This window comes from Sclerotinia sclerotiorum, genomic scaffold, assembly GCF_000146945.2.
Source record: "Sclerotinia sclerotiorum 1980 UF-70 scaffold_19 genomic scaffold, whole genome shotgun sequence".
Classification (NCBI taxonomy): domain Eukaryota; kingdom Fungi; phylum Ascomycota; class Leotiomycetes; order Helotiales; family Sclerotiniaceae; genus Sclerotinia; species Sclerotinia sclerotiorum.
In genome coordinates this window covers 254377-281310 of record NW_001820817.1, presented here as the reverse complement: position 1 = coordinate 281310, position 26934 = coordinate 254377, and the positions used below count along the sequence as shown (strand labels likewise).

Genomic DNA, 26934 nt, shown 5'->3' with positions numbered 1-26934 from the left:
ATATGAAGGCTTCTTTTTTCTTTCTCTTCTTGTCACAGATTGTCTTCATTTCATCTCCTCCGTCGGGCTCCGCTTCCCCTTCATCTCCTCTCTTCAATTTTGCTTTAATTTCATCTTCACGCCGACGACCATGGCCATCATGGCGGAAAAAGGGGCTTCGAGCCAGGCGCTCGTGGCTCGACAGAATGCAGCAAAAGCCCATGGTCTCATGGGCATGCTAAAGAATCCTTATGTATTCATGACATGTTTGTTCGCATCGTTAGGTTGTATGATGTATGGTGAGTACAATCATTCCCGTTGCTCGTGTCTGTTGGAGGAATTGAGCGTTGGGCTAATATTCTCATAACAGGTTACGATCAAGGAGTAATGTCACCAGTACTGGTTATGGAGAACTTCCAGAACGAATTCCCAACTCTCACATCATCGACCACTCAAGGATGGCTCGTTGCTTCCCTGGAACTTGGTGCATGGTTCGGTGCTCTTTTCAACGGATACCTCGCGGATAAAATCTCGAGAAAATACAGTATGATGGTTGCCGTTTTAATCTTCACGCTCGGCACAGGTCTTCAAACTGGGGCACAAAATCCTTCATATTTCTTCGGTGGCCGTATCATTGGTGGTGTGGGTATTGGTATGTTCTCTATGGTTATTCCATTGTACCAAGCAGAAATTGCACCACCGGAGCTTAGAGGATCCTTGGTTTCACTTCAACAACTCTCCATTACCATTGGAACTACTATTGCTTTCTGGCTTGACTTCGGTTTCTCCTTCTCCGGTGGTAACAAGTGCAAACCAGAGGGTATCGCAGATCCATACCTTCCCGATGGCACTTATAATGCTGCCGCAAACCACGGACATCCTTGCACTGGTCAAAATCAAATTGCTTGGAGAGTTCCATTGTCATTACAATTGATTCCTGCATGGACTCTTTTCATTGGGATGTTTTTCTTCCCATTCTCCCCAAGATGGTTGATGCTGAAGCATCGTGAAGAAGAAGCCATTGCATCCCTCTGCAAACTCAGACGCCTTGACGCCAATGACCCATTGTTGCGAGCGGAATTTCTTGAGATTAAGGCAGCTGTCATGTTCGACGAGGAGACCCAAGCTGAGCAAATTGGACATGGTGGAATGTTAGCCCCGTGGAAAGCATTATTCGTACCTCATGTGTTCAAGAGAATCTTCCTTGGATGTGCTATGATGGTTTTCCAACAGTTTACTGGAATTAACGCCGTTTTGTACTATGCTCCTCAAATTTTCTCCAGCTTCGGCTTTTCCAGCACTACCACCACTCTTCTCGCTACTGGAGTCACTGGTATCTTGCAAGTCCTCTTTACTCTACCGGCGGTTCTGTACCTCGATAAATTCGGTCGTAAGACTTTTCTTATTGCTGGTGCCATCGGTATGTGCATCTGCCACGTCGTAGTAGCTTCCATAGAAGGTGTTTATGAAGACCAATGGAATCTTAATGAAGGCCTTGCTGTGACGCAAGGATGGGTCGCCATCGTGTTCATTTGGTTATTTGCAGTTAACTTTGCCTACTCTTGGGGACCAGTCACCTGGGTTCTCGCTCAGGAGATCTTCCCGGCCAGCGTTAGATCTCGTGGTGTCTCACTTGTCGCATCAACCAACTGGATGTTCAACTTCGTCATCGGCTTGACCACTAAAGACATGCTGAACTCTATGAAGTACGGTACATACATCTTCTTCGCTGTATTTAGTGCTGGGGGTGGCTTCTTCATCTGGAAATTCTTCCCCGAAACAAAGGACAAGACATTGGAGGAACTCGATGTGTACTTCGGCGGTAGCATTGACAGTATTGCGGCTGCAGACAAGGCAAGAATGCAAAGTATCAACGAGAGGCTCGGCCTCGCCAATGCTGAAAACCCTGTAGATATTAAGATGATGAATGAGGAGAAGGTTGCTACAACTACCCACCGGGAATTGTAAAGATAGATGTGTGGTACAATCACGTGGGACATGCATTTTGGCGAATAGTCTACTTGATATGTTAATGATTAGCATACATAATAAAATGTTTAGGATACGACATAGTAGAATAATATTATAGATATCTAAAGTGGTATTGTTTTACTTCCATGTAAGAGTTAAGATTCTTTTTTATTGTGTTAAAAGATTATTTCATACTTTGAAGGTTCTTTTAGAAGTAGTTTACAAGGAACTCTATCTGGCTTTGAGACACACCCCTGCTGGGACCAATATAGGACTATATTCTCCGTTCTTGTTTGCCGCAATATATGATATTCCTCCAAATATCGTGAATGCAACATTTCCAATAAGATGCTCGGGGTGTCCTCTCTCAAATCCCCTCATTTGCAGGATTTTTGGCTGCCGCTTAAATTCCACGTCAGTTTCCGGGGTTTTAACCTTTGGAAGCTCCTCCTGTATGGCTCCCGGTTCTATAGAGTAAAGTTGATATTCACATTGAAGTTCCCATCTCATCTCACAGCTGAGTTTGAACGGTTTTTTACACAGCTCCAATATTTTTCCCCTTACCTCTTCATCGATAATGCCGTTCAAAACGGGTCTCAAGAAATTTTCCAAATCTGCCGCCAAAGAATACAGTTTTGTCCCTGTACCTTCCTTTCGTATCTTCTCTGCCATTTGCAGAGTAAGGTTTATTCAATTATTTTTGAGAACAAATCCAAGGCTTTCTACAGCCACTTTTAATATTAGTAATGGTCCCCATGCTGCACTTGACTTCATTTGACAATTACCTTCAGGACAAGCTTGTAATTTTTTTTCAAACTCAGCAAGTCCTTTTTCTATGGCCCCATCGTTCTCGTCTTCAAGACCAAATGCCGGCTTCAAAACGATTTCGTCATTCAAGAATTCGAAGATGGCCGCCATGCATCTACACTCCTTTTCGTGATCACCCAAATTCTCATCCCAAATCCTACTCAAAGACACGTCTCTTTGGCGTCGTTGATGTTGTTCTTTTGGCCTCCCTTTTGGGGCCGTATTTAGGAATGATGAGACGAACCAACTGATTTCAATTATTATTTTCTCGTACTGGTCTTGGATGGATATATGATCAGACAAGATTCCTGAAGACTGTATAATTTTGTTGTACAACAGAGCAGTCATCCGTCTAGCTTTTGCATATTGTTTTTCTAGAGAATCAACATTCGATCGCAACATAATGTTACTCTCTGTAAGTTCTTTGATCTCAACATGTAATCTTTGTAGGTTTTGAATACTTTCAGTATGTTTATATTGTTGTTTTATAGAATCGATCTCCAATCGTAAGGTGTTGACCTCCTGGGATCTTGGCAGCATATGCATATATATTGCATGATGCATATAAGGAGCAAACAAAACTCAACTTTTAATTCATTCTTTCCTTTTTGGTATACTGTTTGTTTGCTTTCAATATTTTGATTTCAAAGCACTTTAATTCCGAAGGCCGAATACCTAACCCTATTCCTTCATTTTTTGAATATATACTCGCAGCTTAACTGCTTAGCTAGAGAATCAATCAATTCAATCTGATGCTCTTTCTGGTCTCAAGAAACCCAATATAAGGCTTTGTTTTTCTGGCTAAGTTCTTCGTTCAACATTTGTAGATCTTGAATAGGCTGACTGGCCTTTTCATATTGCTGTTTTATAGAATCGATCTCTGATTGTAAGGCCTTGTTCTTCTGACTAAGTTCTTCGATCTCATTATACAGCATTTGCAGATCTTGAGCGGGCTGACTAGCTTGTGCTTGAGAGTCATCGCACCGAGCTTGGAAGACTTTGACCTCTGCTTCTAGATCTTGGGTTCTCGCTCGTGCCTGGGCCACTTGCAATTCCCGTTGACCTTGACCTCTTCTCCAGGGCGCCTTAGCTTTCTCGCGGGCAAATGCGTCAAGCTGGTCTGACAGTATCTTGTAAGCGCTGTGTAGCTGTTGGTATCTTTCACGAGCATCATCCTTTCCTTTCTCATCAGGAATATCGACAGTCTCAGTCTGCAGAAAGTCATTAGTGGTGGAGAAGCAGACATGGTGCCAAATCCACGATTTGAAACCTTCAAAATAGGTTGCGTGTGGCTGTGGTGACACTTACTGGGCATTTGCTAGATTATTTCCCGAGTTCTGTTTTCTTCAAACCTTTTCTCATTCTTTGATTCATGCAAAACGATATCCTTGTCAAGATAGAACGTCGAAATGCACAGGGGTCTAAGCTTAATTTGGTGACGAATCGGCAGAACTTCATTGTTTCTTCGGCTATAAGCAGGGTGGAAAGGCGGTGACTTAACTTGGTTAGGCCTACCCGATGTCCGGTGAACTCTTCTATCCCACATCTCTCCCCCGCCCTCTTGATGCTCATTCCGTATGAGCCATATTCTTTGCTCGAGCAATTACCTTCATTTCAATCGTTCATGTTAAACTTCAAGTCTATTTATATTTTCAAAAAGACAAACAAACAATGGATAAAGCAATCATCAACAATCACGCAGAGTCTTTCGAATTATCAATTCATTCTCTAAAAACCAGAAACATTATTTGCTACCTGAAAATCGGGGGCAAACCCTCTTTGGGCCTTCTCCCAAGCTTTGCATCCATCAATACTTCGTCTTAACACTATCCATTTCCTTACCTCCGTGTTCAAGTGAAAACTTCATGATGGCAGGCATGCTTATCACTACCAGGTCATAGTGAATATCCCACAACCAATCCCCATACATTCCCCTATTTTTCCTGAAATTTCCCCTCTCCACATCCCTCAAGTCTACCACCAATTAGCAGTTGACTTCCACTGTGGAGTCGGGATGATCTGGCGCTTCGATCAATTCGCACTGCTTGAGACTTACATGAAATTGAAGGCTTTCGTCGGACAAATCTTGGAGAGTTCGATAGAAATGGAACCGGATCTTTTGTGAATGTCCAAGGGTGTCGCCACGACGTATGTACCAAGTCATCTAGAGGTATGAGCAAACAAGCGATAGATGGGAAAAGTGTCCTATCTTACCCGCAGACTTCGCCAGTTTCCATATGCGTCCATATATTTTGGATGTCCTTCGTCTTTCTCGGCGTCATGGATAGAACCAGCTGAAACGCCGTAGTGCCGCGTCGCTTGTCTTGAGACTACCGTGACTTTTTGTGGAAGTTGACTAAGCACCGCACCCCTTGATACACATTAGCAAGTCTTCTTCCTTATATCTAGGGAACTTACTTGACTATTGCAGACCAAGCATCATCTGGCTGCATAACTTGAATACCCGGGAATTGTTGAACAAGTTCAGATCTGAGATATTCCGAAGAACCAAACCCGCCTACAAGAAGAATGGCCTAGGAAGCGTCGGGTAAGATTCATATAGTGATTGAGTGAGGCACATCACCTTAGGTCTTCCTTCTTGGGGATGATTTTCTGACAGTCTCTTGGCCATGACGGCCTGCACCTGTTCGTTGACTTTGTCTTTGATGTCTGCGATTATAGGGTCGAATATGGCTTTCATATCTTTACTGTTAATGTGTCAGCATTATTGTGATGCCAAATCGAGGGCAGGTTTACCAAGTCAAGACCAAAGTATCGGAGAATAGGCCTTTCGGTCGATTATCTCTGAGACCTGCCTTGAAGAAATGGAAAATCCATTTTTTCTCAACGCCACGAAATTCTCTGTTGGCAACCCGTTCGAAGTAGTCCAGAGGTTCTAAGTAACACTTGTCTCCCTTAATCCTGTAGAACTCAGCCTCCCCTACTATGTCTTTGACCATTTTTTCCCATCGATTATTGAGATTCAATGAGCCTGCCATACAGCCTTGGCGCTGATTAGCATACTTATTTTAGCGACCAAAGATAGGTCAACACTGACCTGTACCAGGCACAAGCTCTTTCAACTCCAGCCTAGGTACCAATTGAACAATTTGGTATGAAATTATGTCTACTGTACCACCGCCAGCGTCACAGATCACTATTGAATTACCAACCTAAGAAAACGTTAGTTGTCGTTTCCCAAAAAAAAAAAAAAAAGGCGGACAGTCATACCGCTACCCCTTGTTTTTTAATTCGTGTAAAGTATGAAATGCCGCGGCCTCTGGCTCTTTGATAAGTGCTACTGGATGCAAACCAGCCTGCCTGGCTGCCTTTAAATGGGAGGTGGTTAGCCTGGCAAAGAATATGCGATGGGAGATACCCACTTGTAAAGTTAAGTCTTTTGCCTTGTCAGACCAGACAGCAGGGACCAAGAGAACAAATTTCTTCTCGCAGATTGGAGGTACTCGCGAGGAAGTTCAAGCTCCACTTTTTCCAAAGCGTGTTTGTACAAGGCCTGAAGAAAGTCGGCGGCTACGTCAACGGCTGGCTTTCCACAGTGTTCGAGATTGCTCTTCAGAAATGATTCTGGAATGTAGGATGGCATATCCTGTTTAGGGTCAAGCAGTAGTTTAATGCCGTGTATCGAATAGTCGTCAGAAGCCTGTGATCCCCAGCTAAATTTTCTATTGTACATTCCGTAGCTTACGATCTTGGGGATTTTCGCTTGTTTACGGTCCAGTTCTTTGTGGTGTGGTTAGAAATCTATTTAGGTGTCACTGTACTTAGATGCCTTACCTGGCCAACAGTTCACCACAAGAACTTTTGGATCTTCATTTGAAAGACAAGCAAATGCAATTCTGCTGAATGTCGTCCCAAAATCAATTCCGAACAGAATCTGATCCTCCGATACATAAGCATTCTGTTCGTCGAAGCAGGTAAAAAGTCTACCGGTCGTAACTTTTTCCTCAATTTTGTCCTTCATTGCGACAAAGCTCGCAAGCAGAATTATCGTCTTAAAATTAGGATGTAATAAGATAAGTGTTCCGTGCAACAATAGAGGAAAATTTCATGCGGTAAGAAGATCCCACTTTATGGATTTCATGCCCACGTTCATTCTTTTGTTCATGGGAACTCTATTCTCTCTGACTTTTGATGTGAATTATGCTACAAACATGATGGACGCTTCCAGTTCGCAGTTTCTCATTGGTCGCTTTGAACGTGCATCTTCCGCTTCATCCATTCACTGCGGTAATGGTTCCAAGCCGAAGCATTGCGGGTTCTAGCAGAGTCTACAAGTCGCAGAAAAATCAGACGGTATATCTAGAAAGAGTGTCTCATTTTTGCGTGGTTCTCTACGAGTAAATTCTATAGGCAGAAAGGTGGTCTGACTAGTACCCTGCTGAAGTTTCGGGCTGATGCTTTACCTTACTAGCAGTTTGACGCAGCTGAGGACCATCGCATATTTAACAGAGCAGAACTTCAACACAAACGAAAAGCGGTAAGTAACCACACCAATCAATCCCAAAAACAACCCGGAAATGGAAGGCGTTGATTCTCACGTCCCTGGCGGCGAGTCAAATTTACACTCCGAAACCAATTATGTGGAAAACGATGCGGAGGATAGACGTCCCTGTTGTCTTCTTCGGGTCTTCAATAGAATTTTCGTAAGTAAATGATCTATCCACTGCTAATTATTTGCTGCATATGTGAAGCTAATAGCTACAGCAGCGAGGTGCGGCCAAGAAGACCCATCCATACCATAACACCAAGGACTTCGCACAATTTGATGTTTAGCGCGGAAATTTGAGGAAACAAATTGATAACGCCACCCAGGAGAGTGAATAAGCAAAAAGAGAGGTTGAGAATGCTCTTAAACACATTGAAAATATTACTTGTGAAAGGAATGCATTGAAGACCAAGTGCGAGAACTTACAAAATGATTTCAGCATCGCCTGCAGCCACAGAGATTTACAGGAAGCGAACGCTAAGAAGGCCCTCGATAACCTACACGCCAATTACAAATATCTACTTGAAGCAAAAGACGAGACCCGTAATCTCGCATCCAAATACAACAAAGCAGTGTAGGATAAGATATCTCAAGATCAAGAGTATCAAAAATTTCTCGAAAAGTTTGAAATACAAAAGAAGGAAAATTCCGCGCTTAATGAGGAGGTCAAGTTATTAGAAATTGGGCACATTTCAGCAGCGGATGTCACTATCCTGCAGCAGAAACTGGAATCATCCGAGCAATGGAAGCAACATTATGAAGGATTAGCGGCTAAATTCCGCACTATTATTCGCATCTCGAACACGATCGATATCGACGACACAGTCATAGCCGCTGAATTTCGATGGTTGCGAATCCAAATTGAACACATCATACATACTAATTACAGTATGAGTAAAAAGCCCCTAGCACCTGAACGTGTCAAGCTACGAAACGCGCAAATGCGTCTTTGCCATATCTTCACAGTTAAACCAAATGAACATGGGCTACAAGCGCGGATGAGGGCATTCGTATTTCGGCACCTGGATGAACCGCTGTTATCCAAAGGATCTTTTGGGCTTGAAGATAAGAACTTGGCTATGGAACAAGAGTTGCAAAATTTTGAGACATCGTTCAGCAAAAATCATCCAGGTATTTGCGTCCACACCTACCTTTCACTGAATGTACCCTTTTCAGATACTAATAGTTGCAGATCGACACGCTGAACTCGCCGACTGGAGAACAGTCACAATGAAATGTGCACAATACCTCTAACCAGCCAACCCCAGCCATTCACTACGTATGTGCATGAATGTCGCTGATGAGTTTATGTACTTATTGGCCCCCCTGCGAAAAGATCTCAAGCAAGAAACCAACCAGCTTAGACGCGAATGGGAGGAACTATGCATGAAAGCTTTTAAGCTTACCATGAAACTGAGAATGTACAAGGATGTATACCGCTGCGAGATTCCGAAATGGGGAGAAGTGCTTCATGAGGACGACGTTGAACCACACGCTGAAGTATATACGGAGAACTGCAAGAGGAAGACTGAGTTGAATGATTCGTGGGTTATTGCATACGGTATCACGGGTACGTTGGTAAAAGTATCCGGTTGAGCTACCGGAGAAAAGAGTGGTATTGGTGAAGCCATGCGTGGCGGTCCAAACTCACCCAGATGATAAGTGAAGGCTTTTCTAGGGTTCGGTTTAGCTAAACAGACTCGTTGGTGGGGTTTTGATTGGGAGGGATGATTAGCGGGAGTGGCGGTGTGGGGCAAAGACTAGACAGGCATGACGACAGATACTTTCAATGTTGACGTATTTTCCCATCATGTCATGTATGAGGCTATATCAAATTTGAGAGACTACTTTGCCTGTTCATCTGCTCTTTCCTACAATTGTATAACTCTGTATCATTCACCGCCTTTTCGAAATGTATCTCTGGTAAAGAATCGTGCTGAAAGAGGCTGTGAGGCACGGATGATAAGTCTGTGCATTAAGGTACATGAAGTCCTTCGCTAAAGACGTTTCTTCGTTTGCGTGCCATAACCACGAAATAGTGTATTTTAGATGCTCCTGTATTATCTAATGAACTAAAAGGAACCAAGTAATTTCCAGTTACTTCTAACAAAATCCTGTGAAACAAATTTTGATCCGTTAATAGTTCAATATTTTACGAGCTCATTTTATTGAAATTGGAATAAATAAGAAAAGATACTAAAAGGAATGACCTTACACAGGGAATAGTGGGAAGCTGATAGGGCAGAACTGAGGCTATATTGGCCTTTTATATGAATCACCCATTTTCTTAGTTCTACGGAAGTGCGAAGCTCTCCTACAGAGAGCTTCTCAATCTAGTCCTATGTTACGAGGTTTGCCGTCTAGATCACGTGGAAGTGCTCTAGGCTCTCGAGGTGGTTTATAACTAGGCGTCAAGCAGGGACTTAAGTAATGACAATGATGATATGCAATTCGTAACTAATAGTAGAGTACACTAAATGATTGATCTTGAGCACGAAGCTCTATACAAAGGAAATCCATCTTGATTATATAGACCTTCATGCTTCGTGGCTCGAAGGGAGCGAAAGGATCGAGCTTCGTGTAACGATACTGTACTGGAGGCAGCGGCTGCCTAAGGTTCGTCGGTTGGTAGTTATGGGTTAAGGCTTTATCACTGGTATTCGTTTAGAAGTGAATTCGTTACTAGATCAAGTAGAATGTAGGTAAACTAATTGATAACTAAGTTGAGCACGAAGCTCCTAGGGCTCCTTATCACGTGATTTCTGATGGTGCGTGCGCATACGATCTTAAGGTGACCAAGATCACATACTAATTCGATGAAATCTGATCGCTTTTGCACAAGGCCAAGCTCTCCTAATTAGTCAGTTTGCTACCATCGTAACACTACTAATCCTAATGGTGAATCGTGACACGGTTATTCTGTAGGTAAAAGTAGTATACAGTATATTATAGATTTTAGCAGCTCTTCGCACACTTAGTTTTTTGGATGAAGCAATAGCTTGAATAGCTAGATTAATTTGCGACTCTTGCATATTGATTTAAAAGATTGAATATGGATTTATCGCGTGTTAAAGTTAAGAGGTGGTAATTGAGGTAAAAGTGTTCCGGTTACTGATAAACCACGTTACTTTGCAAAATCCCGCTTACATAACCTTGAACAATCCTCATCACGTTCTCTTCTCCCGAAATTTTTGTTGCACGTCTTAATCTTCTGAGCGTGGCTTTCACGTTTTTGCCATGCTTGCTTGCTCGCATGCATATATTTATTTATTTATCTGCTGGTCCGATCCTGGAAAATACTTTCGTTTTGTGGCTTTTTGATTCGTTGGCAGTGTGCGTATTGGAGTCGGGCTCTCGGACCTTTTGATTATCATTTATTTGATGGAGAGGAGATCTTATTCGTTGGAGAGGAAGGAGGTTGGCTTTTTCGTGATTCAATCAATGATTTCATGATGTGCAACAAAAATGCGATGTGCAACATTCGGAGGATATGGAAATCTGGGTTTTGGTTATTGTGGGATGGATTTAATTGGATGGTGATGTGATGAAATGAGTGATGGAATGATGAAATGATTAGAAAGGAGGGGTGGTTGAGTAAAGGCGAGGGGAGGATTAGGGGAGAATGAATGATAAGAGGATGGAAAGAAAATGAATGGTAAAGGTAGAGAGAAAAATACAACAAAGATTCTTTTCGTTTGGATTTTTTATGTTCTTATAGAATATTTATTTATTACTCAGTCATAGCTAAATATTGTAGTATTAGGAATAATCCCAACTATTCAAATCCCTTGACATATATTTTGATGCGTATATCTCATCGCACTTACAGAATCTACATCGTCGAATCCACATCGTCGAATTGGACGAAGAAGAAAGGAGGTTGGTTTACTACTCGAAAGTGTGAAGAAGAGAGATTCAGGGCGTTTACCTGAAAAACTGGAGGCCCCTCTTCTTTCGCCCTTTTTACGACATGCAACAAATTATGCAGAGTGAAGGTTTTGACGAGTAATCTATTATGATTGGATGGCTGATGTGGGATAAGATGTACAGCATTCAGCATGTGATGATTACTCTTCGGATCGATCTTTGATGAGTCTTCGACGATTTCACACCTAGAATCCCTCGTGACTTTTCCCTTCTTTTTGGATGTATTAATATTATAATAATATTATTATTATTAATGAAGACCCTCTAGACCGAGTGGAGAAAAAGGGGGCCGCTCGCTTGCCTTGGTGATGTTTTTTTTTTTTCATGGAAACCTCCACTCGGTCTCCTCCCGTGCCTGTATAAACGAATAAGTGGTGCCCAACATCCGTGCGTTTTGGGCGGTCAGGGGTTCTGCCCTATGTTTGATATCAGTAGGATTTTATTTTCAGGATATTTTTTAGATTGATATAGGCTATTGAGCCCCGAGTATAGTGATCTTTTTAGGCCTTGATGGCCTGAAAAGATCCCAATAACATTTTTACGGAGGGCAGAACCCTTGACCGCCCAAAACGCACGGATGTTGGGCACCTCTTATTCCTGAGTTTATACGGTATCCATCCATCGAAACAATTCTCATGTCTCCATCAATAAACCCTTGATTGCAAACATACTTAAGAATATATATAGATATTAGCTTCCGTCGTGCCAATCATGACACAACTCGAATAATCCTCACTTGGTGTAATGGTCAGCACGTCGGATTCTGATTCCGGAGATATTGGTTCGATTCCTATAGAGAGGTTACTATTAGTTGTAGACCTTTCTATACTACTCACTTTCAATCTGAGTAGGAAGGTTTATACTTTTTGATATTTAGGTAGCCGGCGATAGCAATAGCAATACCCCGGTTGTACTCGTAGTCTTATTCCTAAGAATTAGATACTCATCTCTACTCAATTTAGCTGTAACGATACGGTACTGGAGGCAGCGGCTGCCTAAGGTTCGTCGGTTGGTAGTTGTGGTTAAGGCTTTATCTGTTACGAGGTTTGCCGTCTAGATCACGTGGAAGTGCTCTAGGCTCTCGAAGTGGTTTATAACTAGGCGTCAAGCAGGGACTTAAGTAATGACAATGATGATATGCAATTCGTAACTAACAGTAGAGTATACTAAATGATTGATCTTGAGCACGAAGCTCTACAGTGAGGAAATCCCTCCTAGTTATATAGATCTTCGTACTCCCTATCCCATCATCCCATCGCTCCCACTTGATTTAAGTCGGTGGGATCGGTGGGAATCATATAATAACAGAGTCTGTGCTCTTCAGATCCCCACATGACCTTAATCCCATACTATTTTGATCGAATCGCATCTCGTAGGCACACGATCGGTTACTGTAAGATCCGTGATCGTAACATTATCACTGGTATTGATCCTCCCAGGACACCTTCTCGGCTTTCCGCCAACTAGCCTCAACCTGGCACAATGGCACAGTCCATATCCGATGGGTCCCTGGTCATAAAGATGTAGCAGGAAACGAAGCGGCTGACAAAGCGGCCAAGGCAGGGGCAGCCCTCCCTCAACCCACAGGGGCCTACTCATATGCAGGACTCAGAAGAGTGACCAAAGGACTCAGGCAAAAAGCAATGAATCAGCTGTGGTCAACAGTGATCCCAACAACCTACAGAGACCTCGAGATCTTTACCTCACCAAGGAACCCAAAAGAACTCTCTCTCCCTAGACCCTTCCTAGGTCGCCTAATAGCTATCCGCTCAGGCCATGGAGACTTCGCATCGTACCACGAACGTTTCCTACATCAAGACGCACAACTGCTTTGCAGATGTGGAGCCCGTAAATCCCCAGTACACTTCTTCTTCTGCAGTATCGCCAAAAGAAACCACCCCCGGCCTAAAGGGAAACCTGCCGATATTCTTCCGTTCCTCTGCGGTACCTACGAAGGTGCTGAGGTATTAGCAAACTGGACGAAAGCGAACGGATTCTATACCAACATATGTCCCCTCCACCTCCCTCCCCCCCCAATCTTAAAGGGCCCCATTCACTCGCTGTGAGACCCCAGGTCGCAGAGCTACCCTAACAGACAATCAAAATTGACCATAAAACCTGTATTTCCTTTGTAAGAAAAAAAAAAAAAAAGCTTATATAATCAATTGTGGAGGCGCTAAGAAGGTCATGGGGTTTTAGGCGGACCGGCTGCAGCTCGGCAGAATTCACACTAAGTAATCCCTCCACCAATAGGAAGGATTAATTTCTCATCAAGATCACGGCAGCTATGGGAATGCGCTCAGGAATCACTACACTCTGTAGAAATAGTATGTATATAACTATTAGAAACCCAGGAGTAACTCCCTGGCGGCCTTTGCCCCAAGAGGGGATGTCATGAGAATGGGGGGGCTTCGCCCCCTCGGCCTCTGGCCGTTAAATAATAACACACACACACACACATTATCACTGGTATTCCCCCCCCCCCCAACTTACTACGACAAACAGCTGAAGCATGCGTCCTCAAAAGGGCATATTACGGGGCCGAAACCTGGTGGCCAGGCAGAACACAACCAGGCAGAGTCCACCCCACCAAAGTGGAAGGCCACATCAATTACCTAAGCAAGATCACCTTGGAATGCGCCAGGGCAATATTGCCGGCCTGGAGAACAACAAACACAGCAACACTCTACCGGGAATCAGGACTCAGACCCCCCGAAATTGAACTCGACGATTTGGCCCGCGCGGCGGCAGTCAGAACCAGGAGGCTAGACCCCTACCACCCCCTCGCGTAGAGATCAGAATGGATCCAAGAGAACCCAGACTTCTTCAAAACCCGATATGCTAGACGCATCCTGTCCCTTCCAGTGTCGGAACAGATCAACCCCTTAGCAGCCCCCAAATGGCTCGATCGTGAAACAAGAGGAGAAACCCTGAACCATATACACGGCCCCAATAGCCGAACCAAATATGAGGTTGTGGCCGATTTCAACGAGTTCTACGATCTACTCCTCTGAGAAGATATCGTAATCTTCTCAGACGGGTCGAAACATGCAAACGACAGCATTGGAAGCGGTTTCGTTGGCTATTAAGACAATTGCAAGATCTGTAAAGGAAGCTTTATATTAGGAAAGTCGAAGGAAGTTTACAACGCTGAAACAGTAGCAGCACTCGAGGGCCTTAGAGCGGCAACAACCTCGATAGAAGCAAGAACGGCAATAGATATATGGATTTGTCTAGACAACATCGAAGTAGCGGCCAGACTACTCTCAAACTCTACTGGGTCCTCCCAGGAGACCTTCACAACTTTTCGCCAGCTAGCATCAAGCTGGCCCAACGGCACGATCCGCATTCGATGGATCCCCGGATACAAGGATGTAGCAGGGAACGAAGCTGCAAACAAAGCAGTCAAGACAGATGCAGCCCTTCTACAACCCGAAGGAGCCTACTCATATGCAGGACTCAGAAGAGAGACCAAAGGCCTCAGGCAAAAAGCAATCAATAAGCTATGGTCGACAGTGATCCCCCAATCATACAAAGAATTGGAGATACTCACATCCCCCAAAAGCCCCAAGGAATTAGCTCTACCCAGGAGCTTCCTAGGCCGTCTGCTAGCCATCCGCTCAGGACATGGCGATTTTGCAGCCTACCACGAACGCTTTCATTATCAAGACGCCCACCTAATCTGCAGATGCGGAGCCCGCAAATCCCCACTCCACTTCTTCTTTTGTCATATAGCCAAGAGAAAACACCCCCAACCGAAAGGTAAACCAGCTGGTCTGATACCCTTCCTCTACGGCACCTATAAAGGAGCAGAGACGCTTGAAAAATGGACGAAATCCAATGGTTTCTTCACAAACATATGCCCACAACACTACCCCCTTCCCAGCCCCATGGGCCCTATACCAGACTACGAAACCCCCAGGAACAATGATAACCCTGCAGATTAACAAATTATTAGATAAATACACTTTTTCCTTTGTAAAAACCTTTCCTTTGTAATTTTTCTTTAGAAAAAAAAAAAAAAAAAACATTTGTGGGAGCGCTAAGGAGGTCACAGGGTGTAGGCGGACCGGCTGCGGCTTGGCAGATTTTCGTATTATGTAACCTTCCCTATTAAGGGAAAGATTTGTTATTCCGCTCTATAAGATTACAACAGCTACAGAAATACGCCTAGGAATCGTTTCGATCATTAGATATAGCTACATGTACGTAACTATTAGAACCCCAGGAGTAACTCCCTGGCGGCCTTTGCCCCAACAGGGGATGTCACGAGAATGGGGGGGCTTCGCCCCCTCAGCCTCCGGCCGTTAAATAATAACACACACACACACACATTATCACTGGTATTCATGTAACGATACTGTACTGGAGGCAGTGGCTGCCTGAGGTTTCGTCTGGTTGGTAGTTGTAGGTTAAGGCTTTATCATTGGTATTCACTTGGAAGTGAATTCGTTACTAGATCAAGTAGAATATAGGTAAACTAATTGATAACTAAGTTGAGCACGAAGCTCCTATACTATGAAACTACTTCTGACTATATATTTCTGAATGCTATTGGATAGCCTGGATAGACTGGTCTACCCGGGCTATGCATCACGTGATCCTTTATCTGCCTCAGGACACTAATCCAAACCACGATTCGTGACAAAATCTTTGAAAAGCTCTGAAAGATCTAATTGATCAATCAGAGCTTATCATTCAAGGTATATTGCACGGACCATCATGGCGGTCGTTTTCAGCATTCTAGGGGATAGAAGTTGCGAAAAAACCCCGAAGTTTCCAGCACAGCTCTAAAATATACTTCATAAGTCAATCTAATTTTTAAATTCCACAATCACATGATATCCCTGCTGGCGCAATGGTAGCGTGCAAGACTCCTAATCTTGAGGCTACAGGTTCGAGTCCTGTGTAGGGAGTTACGCAACGTACATGTTGGTTTGAATCCGACTAATAGATATCATATTTTGAAGTTTTTGCCTGTTGACTCTGTTTCTTGTGGTGAGGTATTGTACTTCGTGTGCCGGATGTGGTATTATCGATTTAGGCGGGTGGGATGTGGCCGCTTTATCCGATTGACTTTGTAACATTTTACTTTTACTTGAATATCTTCACCCCCCTTTTTATTTTGGCTTGCTTTGTTAAATTCATGAATAGACACTACCGCATTATGCCCCTTCATAGTTTGTTTTTTCTTTTGTGGCTGAGATCTCTGAAAATATACATCATATATATTTCTATTTTACCTTAGCCTAAAATCCCAATTTCCCAATACACACTCCTCATCCATAGTCCACACCCATCTAACCATCCCAATTCCAATTCCCATCCCATCTACCAAACAATAGTAGTAAATTTAGAAGTACATCCTCCCTCCCCCATCACAGCCCCACTAATCTCCACCTACATACCCATAAATCCCAAAAAGTATCCATAATTTTCAATTTTGAGATAGACCCCATTTACGAACATCAATTCTCTATTCGGATTTATAATAAATCATCTCCATGATTTCGTAGTATGAGTAGGTAATAATTCTGTCAATCTGTATTTATTATTAATTTGGTTCATATCCAGTTCAAAAATACTAAATAGATATATCACTCGTAAACCAATTGTCTACCTATCTATCTACCTACATATCCAATCTGATAATCCCAATCCCAATCCGCACAATACCATTTCTTCTTTGCTAGAACTTTCAGTAAATAGTTATTTAAGAGATACTCTGTATATACCGTATCATTTGTATAATTAAAGGTACCTATAGCTACAGTTATGTGTCAAAGTTACTGCGGAGAACGTGGCCATGTTGTCGTGAATGATTGCATTATTGCATAGAACAGGTGATTCTGACGGTTATGTTATTCGGAGTACTTACTCCAATCCAGCCTTTGATATTTCGAGAGGAAAGCTTAGGATAAGTTTACTCAAAATAATTGAGAGTGAAGAAACGAGACAAATTTTATATATACACCATTTCATGATATATCTGTCTATATTCTCCCAATAAAATGAACAGTCCCTTCTAACCCAATATACTTCCATGCCCAATACAAAATTTTGTCCTTTATAAATTCATCATCAATCATGATTCATGAATCATTCATCTCTCGTATATGTAGACGACTGTCTCCACTTCTCTCCATATCTCATAACCAACAATGGAATCGGTGCAACCACCAGACATATACCCGAAATGATCATAAATCCCCATCCATATCCAAGAGCATCAGTCAAGGGTCCAACGACCAATGGTAAAAATGTACTCGTCAAACATCTGGTAATGAGTACGGCCGTTAAAGCACTTGCTGAAAATAATCCAAATGCATCCACCACATACGCCATCAACGGAACCATACCCGTTAGAATAGCAAAACCCTGGAGGCCGACCAAAAAAAGAAGCAAGGCAGCTGGCCATCCATTTGCGGCGGTCCATCCAAAAAGAACAATCGAGATTGGAAGAATAAAAGCACTGATTACAGTGAGAGGCATTCGGTATTCTGGATGTGATTTATTGTTGTTTTTAGTTCGAAGGTAGATATAGATTCGATCTATAAGCACATTGCAAACAAAGACGGCAACAGCTGATCCGACACCTATTTGTGTTAGTCAGATATATAGATTAGAAGTATTTTGGTCAAATACTTACTAAAAGCGAAGAAAGAAGAACCAATTGTCGCCGGAGGAAACCCATAAATATTCTTCAGTACCTCTGGTAAGGTCGTCGACATAATGTAATAGAATGTAAACATAATTGCCCCATAGAATGACAAAATCTGCAGAACGAAAGATCCTCCGAATACAGCTGCGGGCCTTTTGATAGCCTTCCATATCGCAATCGCCGTATGTTCACACTCTTCCTCTACTACGGCTTTAAGTGCAAGACCATCATTATCCTTTTGTAACCTCGCGATTCTTCGCTGTAAGATACGAGTCTTATACGTCTCCCTAAGCAGGAAAACAAAAGCAAGCTCACAAACTCCAGCCATACCCGCCGCAAACCAAAGAACATTTCTCCATCCAATCGATTGAGCAATTGCTCCAGTAATAGCAGGTCCAATAGCACCACCTAAAAGTGGTGCAAGCATGAGTGTTGCCATTGCCGAGCCTCTTTGATCAGGCGGTAACATATCACCAATGACAGCCGGATTAAGAACATTAGACGCAACAGCGCAACCGGTCATGAATCTCGACAAAATAAACAAATGAGATGTTTGACTACTAGCTGCCACGACTGTCCAGATGATAAAAAGAACATTTGCAACGTTAAACACGGCTGCTCGTCCATAGACTTCGGAAAGTGGGGCAATGAGTAAAGGACCAGCTGCTTCTCCGAGTTCCCAAATGGTAACGAGAAGCACGGATGCGGATTTGGATTCTTGGTTTTCGAGATCAAGGATTATTTGTCTGGCGATGGGTACTACACCGATGCAGGTGAATGTTCTGATGGGGAGTTAGGGCATTGAATTTTTGCTTGAACGTGGGGTGAGACGAAATACGTACACTGTGAATGCCATGAATGCTAAAAGTAAAGTGACTCCATTGTGATAAGCCTTTGGCCATTCTAATGGATTTTCCGGATCTCCATTGGGATTGAAATCGATTCGATGATCGAAAGACTCATCGTTTGGAATGTTCACATCGGGAATGTATGGATATTGCCCAGCTGCGGTTGTAGGCGGCGGTACGGGTGAAAGGAGTGGCTGGGTCTCGTCCATCAGATAGATGATGGAATCCTATAACGTGAGAGAGGATCGTAGACCAGAAACGAGTGGTGTATATATAAAATTGAGGATGTCAATACTCTGCAGCACTCTTTATATATATAATATATATCTAAATGTCGAAATCAATTATAAATTTATTCAGCTGTGTATTTATAATCTACTAGACATCATGTCGTCCCACAGCCAAGGCCAATAGGGCGTAATGATAGCGAATAACCATTATCAATCTGACCGCTTATCAAGTCAAAAGTGGAGAGTTAAGCCACTTTTCTCTAGCCGCAACTTAATAAAAACCTCGGGTTTACTTACAGTCCACCATACGGACTGAGTGAAGTATAAAACCACCCATATCAAAATCAATATTATATCCACGAGTTGTTTTGACCGCAATTCTACCCCAGTCGATCCTCGATGATTTCCGAGCTGTGACTCTGATTCAGGAACAAAAAGATGCATCTTCATCCTTTTCCTAGAAGCTTCTTAGGATCACAGACACACCACACTTTGAGTCGACTTTGGAAGCACAATACCAAGCTTCCTCTTCAGTCGTAATACAGCATCTGGAAACTTCTTCGTTACCAATGGTGGTGGCGATAAGCTTTATCGTCTCACGATACACAACAGGTTGCCAGGCTGATGTCAATGCGTTGCGGGGTATTAACTTATGCAAGATCGCAAAAGTACGCTGCGGTGTTACTAGTATTCGCGGGTCGCAAATATTCAGGATTTATACAAAGAGGTGAATGGATATATTGACAGATATCTTCTCTAAACTTCTCATTTTCTTCCACTACTCAATAGTCTTCCTCGTAGAAGCGAACCCCCTGTTGCGGATTTGGAGTTTCCTATGTGGGTCTTAGTGGACCCTACATGAGTGAAGGCTAAAAAGCTGAGCCCGTTATTAATGATGGAAAGTTTTCTTTGAAGAACTATGTACAAAAGAGCATATTATTTATTGAGTTGGGTTTACATTTAAATAGCAGGAGTGAAATTGAGGAAACGGAAGTGTGTGGTAGGTAGCAAACCAACACTCCACCTACTTAAGCTAATATCTAACAAAATTATTGTTCATGAGGGTAAATCCTACTTAGCGTGAACGAGCAGGCACAAAATCCAAAATTTACTATCAAAATGCGTACCATTAAAAAAGCGTTCAAGTCAGGATCATAGTATTCTGCTGTTGGTAACCAACTTTCTTTCGTCTAAAATGAATGGTGAGGGATGCCCCTTGATTTTTGTATAAGCACTGGGGCCATTCATAAAAGAGCAAGCAAACCAATACAGAGTCAAAAAATATGTAAGACCTTCCTTGATTGAAACCAACAACAAACGAATAAAATATACCTTCATATCAAAAAACATTTTGAATAAACGTAAAAATTGCAAAAGTAACCGCCTTCGGAGGGGCTCGAACCCTCAACCTTGGGCTTAAAAGGCCCACGCGCTAACCAATTGTGCCACGAAGGCCGATCATGTGACGTTCTTATTTGTCTTGTTGAATCTGAATTAATTAGACTTATATTTGAACCTTGACACACAAGCAATATTTTACTCATTACCATCATCCAAGGAGATGATGAGCTTTGATGCTCGAACGTCGTACTTGAGTAAAATATAAACGGCTGGATTTCTACCAATGTAATTTCTTATATTTTTTACGGGAGAAGCTGGGAATAAATCGGATATATATTATAAGACGAGATATTAATTACTTGCTTGAGTTTGCATCCTATCGTTATCAATGTGTTTTCAAATTTATTAATTAATGAGTTTTAAGGGAGTGAGGTACTTTCTTTGGCTTCTCACCGAAGGCATTGATTATTACGAGTAAATCTCACGGTCACATTGAGGGAATCCATAATTCGGGCAGGCAAATGACCGAATTGGAAGAAAAAATAAACTGATAACTAATTCCTGAAGAGTAGACTTACAAGTACTGTGGATTTGGTCATAATTAAGTAAGTAGATCGGTTATGTTGCTTTTTAAAAGGAAAAATAACTTTTCTTCCCGAGTAGAAGTCCCGAAAACCCAATATCAAAAAATCCTTCTCATCATCCACCAATTAATCCATCTCAAGTCATGCAGGGATAACAGTAGCACCATCCTTCCATTTCCCATCCGAATACACCATCGTACCCACATCATTCTCAGGTTGCTTCCTCCTATAGAACAAAGTAACCTCATTATTATCCGAAGTACAGCCCAATTTCGACCCTGAGAAGAAATCCGTCACATCGTCCTGTTTCTTACCATCTTTATAGTGTCTAATCTTGTGCTTGTTGTTTTCGTCAAAGCCGGCAAAGAATAGATGGATACATCCGTTCTTGGTCATGGTGCAGGCAAGTGGTGTGGGGTTTTGATATGGAGGTTGGACTTCCTCTTTCTTGATGTAGATGCCTTGATCTGTAGAATAATTAGTTTATGGATGGGTTATTGTTACTTTGGGGAGGGGATATTGCTTACCGTGCCAATCACCTTCCTTATACTCATACAGACAGATGCTGCCGTCATGTTGCTGGAAAAATACCTAGAGAGTAGGTAAGTGAGTGCATTTAGGAATGGATATGGATGTAGCGAAAATGAAATACTCACTCTGATGTTTTTCTCCGTGATCTCGCAGGCTAAAGAGGTGCCTTGAAGTATCTCACCCTGTTTCTCATGGAGAACTCTCTGGAAATACCAATCTTTTCCTCCTGAACGTCGAATTTCAGCAATGCCAAGTTGGTCATCTTGTTCTCTTTGATTGGATTTAGATTTAGCCAATTTACAAAGTTAAGATGTAGACTATGACTTACTGTGTAAAGTAAAGCCATTGCGATCCATTCACATTCCAATCGCTATTTCCATTGAACGCTCCACCTGTTAATCTCGAGATTAAATCCGGACGTTTCTTGATATCATCAGGAACCTTGACATCCGTCCAAATTGGTGTGTGTCCCTCTAAATGCTTGACTTTCTCCATCAATTGTCTATCCTCAGTCATGTAAAGAACATGAATCTACAATTTGTCAGCTAATATAAATGAACATCGAAACTTCAAAACGTACTGTGGGTCCCTTCTGGAAACCTGGGTCTTTGTCTACATAGTAGCATATCATCGGAGAACCACTAATCTGTGCATCTTGGGCGATAATGGAATCTTGAAATACCCAAACGTTGCCACCATCCGGAGATCGCGCTTCACGGATTACAGTTGTAGGATGGGGTTCCTGGAATATGAGATGTAAAATATCATCAGGCGCAGAGGTACAAGCAAGCTCTGTAGTTTCGAGAGACATTGGAACTTTATTGATGGAATTGATTCAGATTAGATTGATATGAAAATAAATAATGATAGATATCCAAGCTTTGTTTATTCTTTCACAGAAATCGAAGGGGTATATATATATAGAGGATTTCCAAATGTCCAATGTTAAAAGTCGGTTCTCAGCCTGGGAGATGAGGGGAGACACATCTTCGCCTTTCAGCCATTCCATGGATTAAAATTCATTCTTCTGCTCTCTTACATCATGTAATAGAAGTAATTTGCTCATCTTTAATAATTGAAACTCGTACTTCTCGTAGTACAAGATCTTAATCCCATATTTTCCTCATCTTTCCCTCATTTTCCCTTTGACTTGGCTTGATCATACGATACTATAGACAATCAGATTTGCTCTCGCAATCGCGATATTACGTGTGCATGCTTCTTCATGCAACTATGTATGAATCGGCACTATGAACAAGCTGGCAAGGCTCATAAGATCGTATTCAAATGAGGGGTAAGTGCATACATACATGAAAGATGTTGAGTGGTTTCTCTCATCTCTAGGGCTGAAGGCGTCTTCCCCTCATCTCTTGTGCTGCTCTCAAAAATTTGATTGCCAATGGAAATGTCCGATTTTTATTAATGGTGATGCTCAACTATAGCATGATATTGAAAATACAGAAGTAAGGTCTTTAAAAGTTTCCCATTACTATTTTCGACTTTTAAATTGTCCGGCCCGGGAAAATTATAGCAAATTCGAGGTTTTTGTCCAATGTTGAAAGAATGCTGTAATACACCGATATATAAATTAATGGTGATAATTTGTAACCGTTTATATAAAAGTTCTATAGAATTTTGTTCCCATCTCGAAGACAAACATTGACGCATGGATTTGGCAAGGCTTGATTCAGGCTGCCATTATTATTGGAAAATGTTAAAGCCACTAACTAGTAATGAGAATGACGAAACAGTAATCAATTGGCAGAGATGCAGAGTATTAATGTGTAGAATTGCGGAGTGAGCTGACATCCACTTACGAAAGCCTCCTCTCGTGTATGTCGTAATACCAGCTAGTATTGAGGAGGAATTGTTAGATAGATACTGGGGCTTGGTCATTTCAATGGTTGACTGTAACTTTAAATCTCCTCAAATCTATCTATCATACATAGAACTAGTATGTAACAAACATGCAGCAATAACCGGCCGATATCAAAATGAATGAATGATTCAAATCACTTGAGAATTTGTAAATCAATCATCATGACGTAATAGAAACAAGCAGTGCGACAGAACAGCTCATGGAATTGATGAAAGAGGGGAAAATGAAGGTGTACTTACTTATTAATCACTTTGGACTATATTGGACTGGTATATGATAGGGAATCAAGAATTAAACTAATATGTTATTAACTTTATATATAGAATTTATAGATGTGTATGTTATGAACTCTCTGATCAAGGGGTGGGCGGGGTTCATTTATCAACACATCCAAAAATTTCTCAATAGGCACCCCAAGCAAGGTACCTGGTGTACCCAACCAATGTTTTGAGGCTACCCCACACAACTAGTCGACCGCTAATAACTCCACATTCGCCTCACAACGCCACCTCAAAAAGACATTCAAAAACATTAAAACTTAAACTCTCGGTTCCGAGATGCAAAAGCTTTTCATATGACAATTGTGGGATTCGAACCCACGCTCTTTCGAACCAGTATTGGAGAATCAGGTGAGCCTGAAACTGGCGCCATAACCACTCGGCCAAATTGCCAATTAATTTTAGCTTCATTCTTGTTATTAAGTATATATTGATGTTTGTTTAGCGACCAAGATTTTTAAAAAAATAAGTATCTTTCTTTGTGTTACGACGGCTATCTTCTACGCCGCGTCACATGACTAAACCAAGGTAACGTGATTAAGTCACGTTATGGACCGCTGCGCGGTCCTGACTAGCCATAGGCATGAAGGTCTATATAATCAAGATGGATTTCCTTTGTATAGAGCTTTGTGCTCAAGATCAATCATTTAGTATACTCTACTATTAGTTACAAATTGTATATTATTATTGTCATTACTTTAAGTCCCTGCTTGACATTTAGTTATAAACCACCTCGAGAGCCTAGAGCACTTCCATATGATCTAGACGGCAAACCTCATAACACTTTGGATCTAATAAATGATATCGGATTATTTATTTATTCATTTAACGTAACTTGACTAGAAGTGGGTCATGTCGTGATATGGGTCATGTCACACTCAAGAATACTGGGTAAAGTATCTTGTATTAGAAAATACTAAGCTAAGGAGAAAAGAAGAAGGAAAACAAGAGTAGAGATTGATTGATTGATTGATTGTGTTTATCGTCATAGGCCGTAGGCCCACGCGCCTTGGCGCGTGATAACCTTAGCCATCTATTCCAGTTTTGGACAAATGACGCTCAGAGGAGAAGCCTCTGAGTGGTTTACTAGCTAGCTAGGGGGAGTATTTATATACAATTTAAAGGGGGCTAGGGCAGGGTTTACATAATTGCCTTCGCAGGGGGGGTTTGGGCCGGTAGGCCTTTTGGGGTTGTAATTGTGGTCATCCTCGTCCACTAGATCACTGGCTCTTGATCTCTCTCCCTTCCCCTCATACTATTAAAACATTGTACTCGAAAACCCTTCATCCCTGATCCCCTTCCCGATACCATCAATCCAATTACTCCTTATATACCAGAACGTACTGTAATCGCCCACCGTCAGGATTGCCTCGTCCTCATTCTGATCATCCTGCCAATAGAAAGCTTATGAAGGAGCACCAATCCTCATATAGCGTAACTATAGCATGCACAGGTAGTGGCTTGTACGGGTGTCCCGATTCCGTAAGTAGCATACCTCCGCTGAATGAGAGCAGAGTAAGTTTCGTCATCAGCTCAGGTCCTTCAACAGTACTCCTCCGGTGTTCCCGTATGGAAGGTACATAAATTGTTGTCGTTTCGATCGTGTCGATCATGGGAGGTATACAATATATAACATATACGCGTCAAAGATGTCGAGTTGTACTCTATGTTCCAGAGAAGTCTCACTCTTAAGAAGTGAGATGATTTCGTAGCGTATTGTCGTAGATGATGGTGTTGTCCTCTGTTTCGTAATAAAGGTAGTGTTGTAGAGAGCGTATCGATAATGCGACTGTCAAAAAACCGCAAACGGGTAAAAACGTCGCGATCGGGCGCCTCTTCCTCTTCCAATTACCACGACTCCATCAAATGACTCAAACTTAGCTCTGCAGACTCTCATAAGAGAGCTGGAGGTTCGTAGGATGCACCGCGTACAGGTGTTGAGTCTTCGCATCCCAACAAGAGTAGAGAGTTTTCCTATGATTAAATACAAACGGGGCATGCCACGTGACCCGGAGGTGTGAGGCGTCACAGGTCACAAAAATCATATTTTCCTATTTGACCTTGTCCTATATGCTACAGGGTGATCTACAACTATCACTGATCCAACTGAACTATCACTATCCTCTTCTTCTTCCATCTCCTCTTCTACCTGATCAATTTGACGCTTAGATGGTCTACCACGTCGTCGTTTTAGTAAAGGTGTCTGTTCAGCCTCCTCGATAATTTTCAATACTTCCTTAGTACTAAATACAAATTCACCTTTTAATTTTATTCTCTTTCCATTTTTTCGTTTCTTTCGTATCTCAAGTAACTCTTTATATTCTTGAAGTTCCTTTCGAAGAATAGCATTTTCAGCATTTAAGCTTTCAATCTGATGAGTAATTCGCTTTGCATATCTCTGTACTGGAGAAGTAGGCAGATTATTAGCAGATAAAGCTGAATTGAATATCTGATTTGCTTGTTGTAGCTCAATATCATTTAGGGGAGAGCTATTAAGTAAAGAAAGATCTAGATCTTCTGGATTTGATGATGTATTTGGAATGGAAGGTAGTAGTAAAAGCGGGGCTAGAAGATTATTCAGAACTTGACGAGGACTAAATGGATTCAAACCTGCCCCTTTCCATCCGTTTTTGATATTTTGATAAATAAGACCTTTTTCTCTTATCTTCTGAAAAAGCTATACCCAATCAGATCATTGTATTCATTGTATTCCTGCTCGAGAGTATCGATCAACCTTTTGGATGTGATATCGCTTCATTAGCCCATACACTCCAACATCCAATGACTGAAGTAGATGCGAGCAATGAGATAATAGAATAAAAAGATCAATCTCTTTTTTAATATAGAAAGCAATCAAACTTCCTATAATATAATTGGAATAATCATCCATAATCAATAATCGAGGCTGATCACCTGATATTTTTTGAGATTCTGGCTCAAAAACTGTGTGAACGAAGTGAATGACTTCAATTCAATTACTACTGTAATAAAGAACTAAGCGAACGCGAAAGAGACTAGCTCTTTTAGTAAGTCTAGATAAGACTTACTACTTTCAATATGTAGCTAGCTCTTTAGACAGAATACAATTAGACATACAGGACCTACGTAATCCGTGGGTGCTACGTCTTCCGTATCCTTCTCGTACCAACAAAAACCTTATGTATCTATTCCAAGCTATAACTATTAGAAGTCCATCCACTATTATTTGTTGAGAAATACCAATTTGGAGGAGTATTAATAGGAATCCATACAGTATTGGTATTCTGAGCCTTGAAAATGATCATAGAAGGTAAAGAGCCTCCATCTGCATTAATATATTCTAATACAGTTATCTATTCTTGCTTTCCTGCTGTAATCTTCCAATTCGATTTGAGAGTAGAATCTACGATTA

At 41.9% G+C, this 26934-nt stretch overlaps 11 protein-coding genes and 4 non-coding genes across 15 annotated transcripts; 5 read left to right on the top strand and 10 right to left on the bottom strand.

Moving 5' to 3' along the window:
* Positions 1-139: 139 nt before the first annotated feature.
* Positions 140-1947, top strand: SS1G_12142 (hypothetical protein; the record flags this gene model as incomplete). The annotated part of the gene is made up of 2 exons (XM_001587063.1): positions 140-278; positions 350-1947. The coding sequence occupies 2 exons, from the start codon at positions 140-142 to the stop codon at positions 1945-1947; spliced, it is 1737 nt and encodes a 578-aa protein (XP_001587113.1).
* Positions 1948-2640: 693 nt separating this feature from the next.
* On the bottom strand, positions 2641-3159 carry SS1G_12141 (predicted protein; the record flags this gene model as incomplete). Its single annotated transcript, XM_001587062.1, has 2 exons — positions 2641-2672; positions 2736-3159. 2 exons carry the CDS (start codon positions 3157-3159, stop codon positions 2641-2643), a joined length of 456 nt encoding a protein of 151 aa, XP_001587112.1.
* A 365-nt stretch (positions 3160-3524) lies between these two features.
* Positions 3525-5717, bottom strand: SS1G_12140 (hypothetical protein; the record flags this gene model as incomplete). The annotated part of the gene is made up of 7 exons (XM_001587061.1): positions 3525-3968; positions 4273-4364; positions 4600-4731; positions 4980-5113; positions 5176-5291; positions 5342-5465; positions 5515-5717. The coding sequence occupies 7 exons, from the start codon at positions 5715-5717 to the stop codon at positions 3525-3527; spliced, it is 1245 nt and encodes a 414-aa protein (XP_001587111.1).
* Positions 5718-5990: 273 nt separating this feature from the next.
* SS1G_12139 (hypothetical protein) lies at positions 5991-6739 on the bottom strand (the record flags this gene model as incomplete). Its single annotated transcript, XM_001587060.1, has 3 exons — positions 5991-6078; positions 6267-6498; positions 6553-6739. 3 exons carry the CDS (start codon positions 6737-6739, stop codon positions 5991-5993), a joined length of 507 nt encoding a protein of 168 aa, XP_001587110.1.
* Positions 6740-7008: 269 nt separating this feature from the next.
* On the top strand, positions 7009-7551 carry SS1G_12138 (predicted protein; the record flags this gene model as incomplete). The annotated part of the gene is made up of 3 exons (XM_001587059.1): positions 7009-7071; positions 7190-7255; positions 7483-7551. The coding sequence occupies 3 exons, from the start codon at positions 7009-7011 to the stop codon at positions 7549-7551; spliced, it is 198 nt and encodes a 65-aa protein (XP_001587109.1).
* A 1120-nt stretch (positions 7552-8671) lies between these two features.
* Positions 8672-8860, top strand: SS1G_12137 (predicted protein; the record flags this gene model as incomplete). The annotated part of the gene is made up of 1 exon (XM_001587058.1): positions 8672-8860. One exon carries the CDS (start codon positions 8672-8674, stop codon positions 8858-8860), a length of 189 nt encoding a protein of 62 aa, XP_001587108.1.
* Positions 8861-11921: 3061 nt separating this feature from the next.
* On the top strand, positions 11922-11993 carry SS1G_14545. The gene has a single exon. It is a non-coding gene; the product is annotated as a tRNA-Gln (tRNA).
* Positions 11994-14333: 2340 nt separating this feature from the next.
* SS1G_12136 (hypothetical protein) lies at positions 14334-14540 on the bottom strand (the record flags this gene model as incomplete). The annotated part of the gene is made up of 1 exon (XM_001587057.1): positions 14334-14540. The coding sequence occupies one exon, from the start codon at positions 14538-14540 to the stop codon at positions 14334-14336; it is 207 nt and encodes a 68-aa protein (XP_001587107.1).
* Positions 14541-16035: 1495 nt separating this feature from the next.
* On the top strand, positions 16036-16107 carry SS1G_14636. The gene has a single exon. It is a non-coding gene; the product is annotated as a tRNA-Arg (tRNA).
* A 328-nt stretch (positions 16108-16435) lies between these two features.
* SS1G_12135 (predicted protein) lies at positions 16436-16999 on the bottom strand (the record flags this gene model as incomplete). The annotated part of the gene is made up of 3 exons (XM_001587056.1): positions 16436-16522; positions 16828-16880; positions 16963-16999. The coding sequence occupies 3 exons, from the start codon at positions 16997-16999 to the stop codon at positions 16436-16438; spliced, it is 177 nt and encodes a 58-aa protein (XP_001587106.1).
* Positions 17000-17290: 291 nt separating this feature from the next.
* On the bottom strand, positions 17291-18909 carry SS1G_12134 (hypothetical protein; the record flags this gene model as incomplete). The annotated part of the gene is made up of 3 exons (XM_001587055.1): positions 17291-17787; positions 17841-18634; positions 18695-18909. The coding sequence occupies 3 exons, from the start codon at positions 18907-18909 to the stop codon at positions 17291-17293; spliced, it is 1506 nt and encodes a 501-aa protein (XP_001587105.1).
* Positions 18910-20311: 1402 nt separating this feature from the next.
* On the bottom strand, positions 20312-20385 carry SS1G_14539. Its single transcript has one exon. It is a non-coding gene; the product is annotated as a tRNA-Lys (tRNA).
* Positions 20386-20996: 611 nt separating this feature from the next.
* On the bottom strand, positions 20997-22197 carry SS1G_12133 (predicted protein; the record flags this gene model as incomplete). Its single annotated transcript, XM_001587054.1, has 5 exons — positions 20997-21322; positions 21383-21446; positions 21512-21656; positions 21715-21917; positions 21967-22197. The coding sequence occupies 5 exons, from the start codon at positions 22195-22197 to the stop codon at positions 20997-20999; spliced, it is 969 nt and encodes a 322-aa protein (XP_001587104.1).
* A 1643-nt stretch (positions 22198-23840) lies between these two features.
* On the bottom strand, positions 23841-23936 carry SS1G_14558. The gene has a single exon. It is a non-coding gene; the product is annotated as a tRNA-Leu (tRNA).
* A 992-nt stretch (positions 23937-24928) lies between these two features.
* Positions 24929-25156, bottom strand: SS1G_12132 (hypothetical protein; the record flags this gene model as incomplete). Its single annotated transcript, XM_001587053.1, has 1 exon — positions 24929-25156. The coding sequence occupies one exon, from the start codon at positions 25154-25156 to the stop codon at positions 24929-24931; it is 228 nt and encodes a 75-aa protein (XP_001587103.1).
* Positions 25157-26934: the final 1778 nt, after the last annotated feature.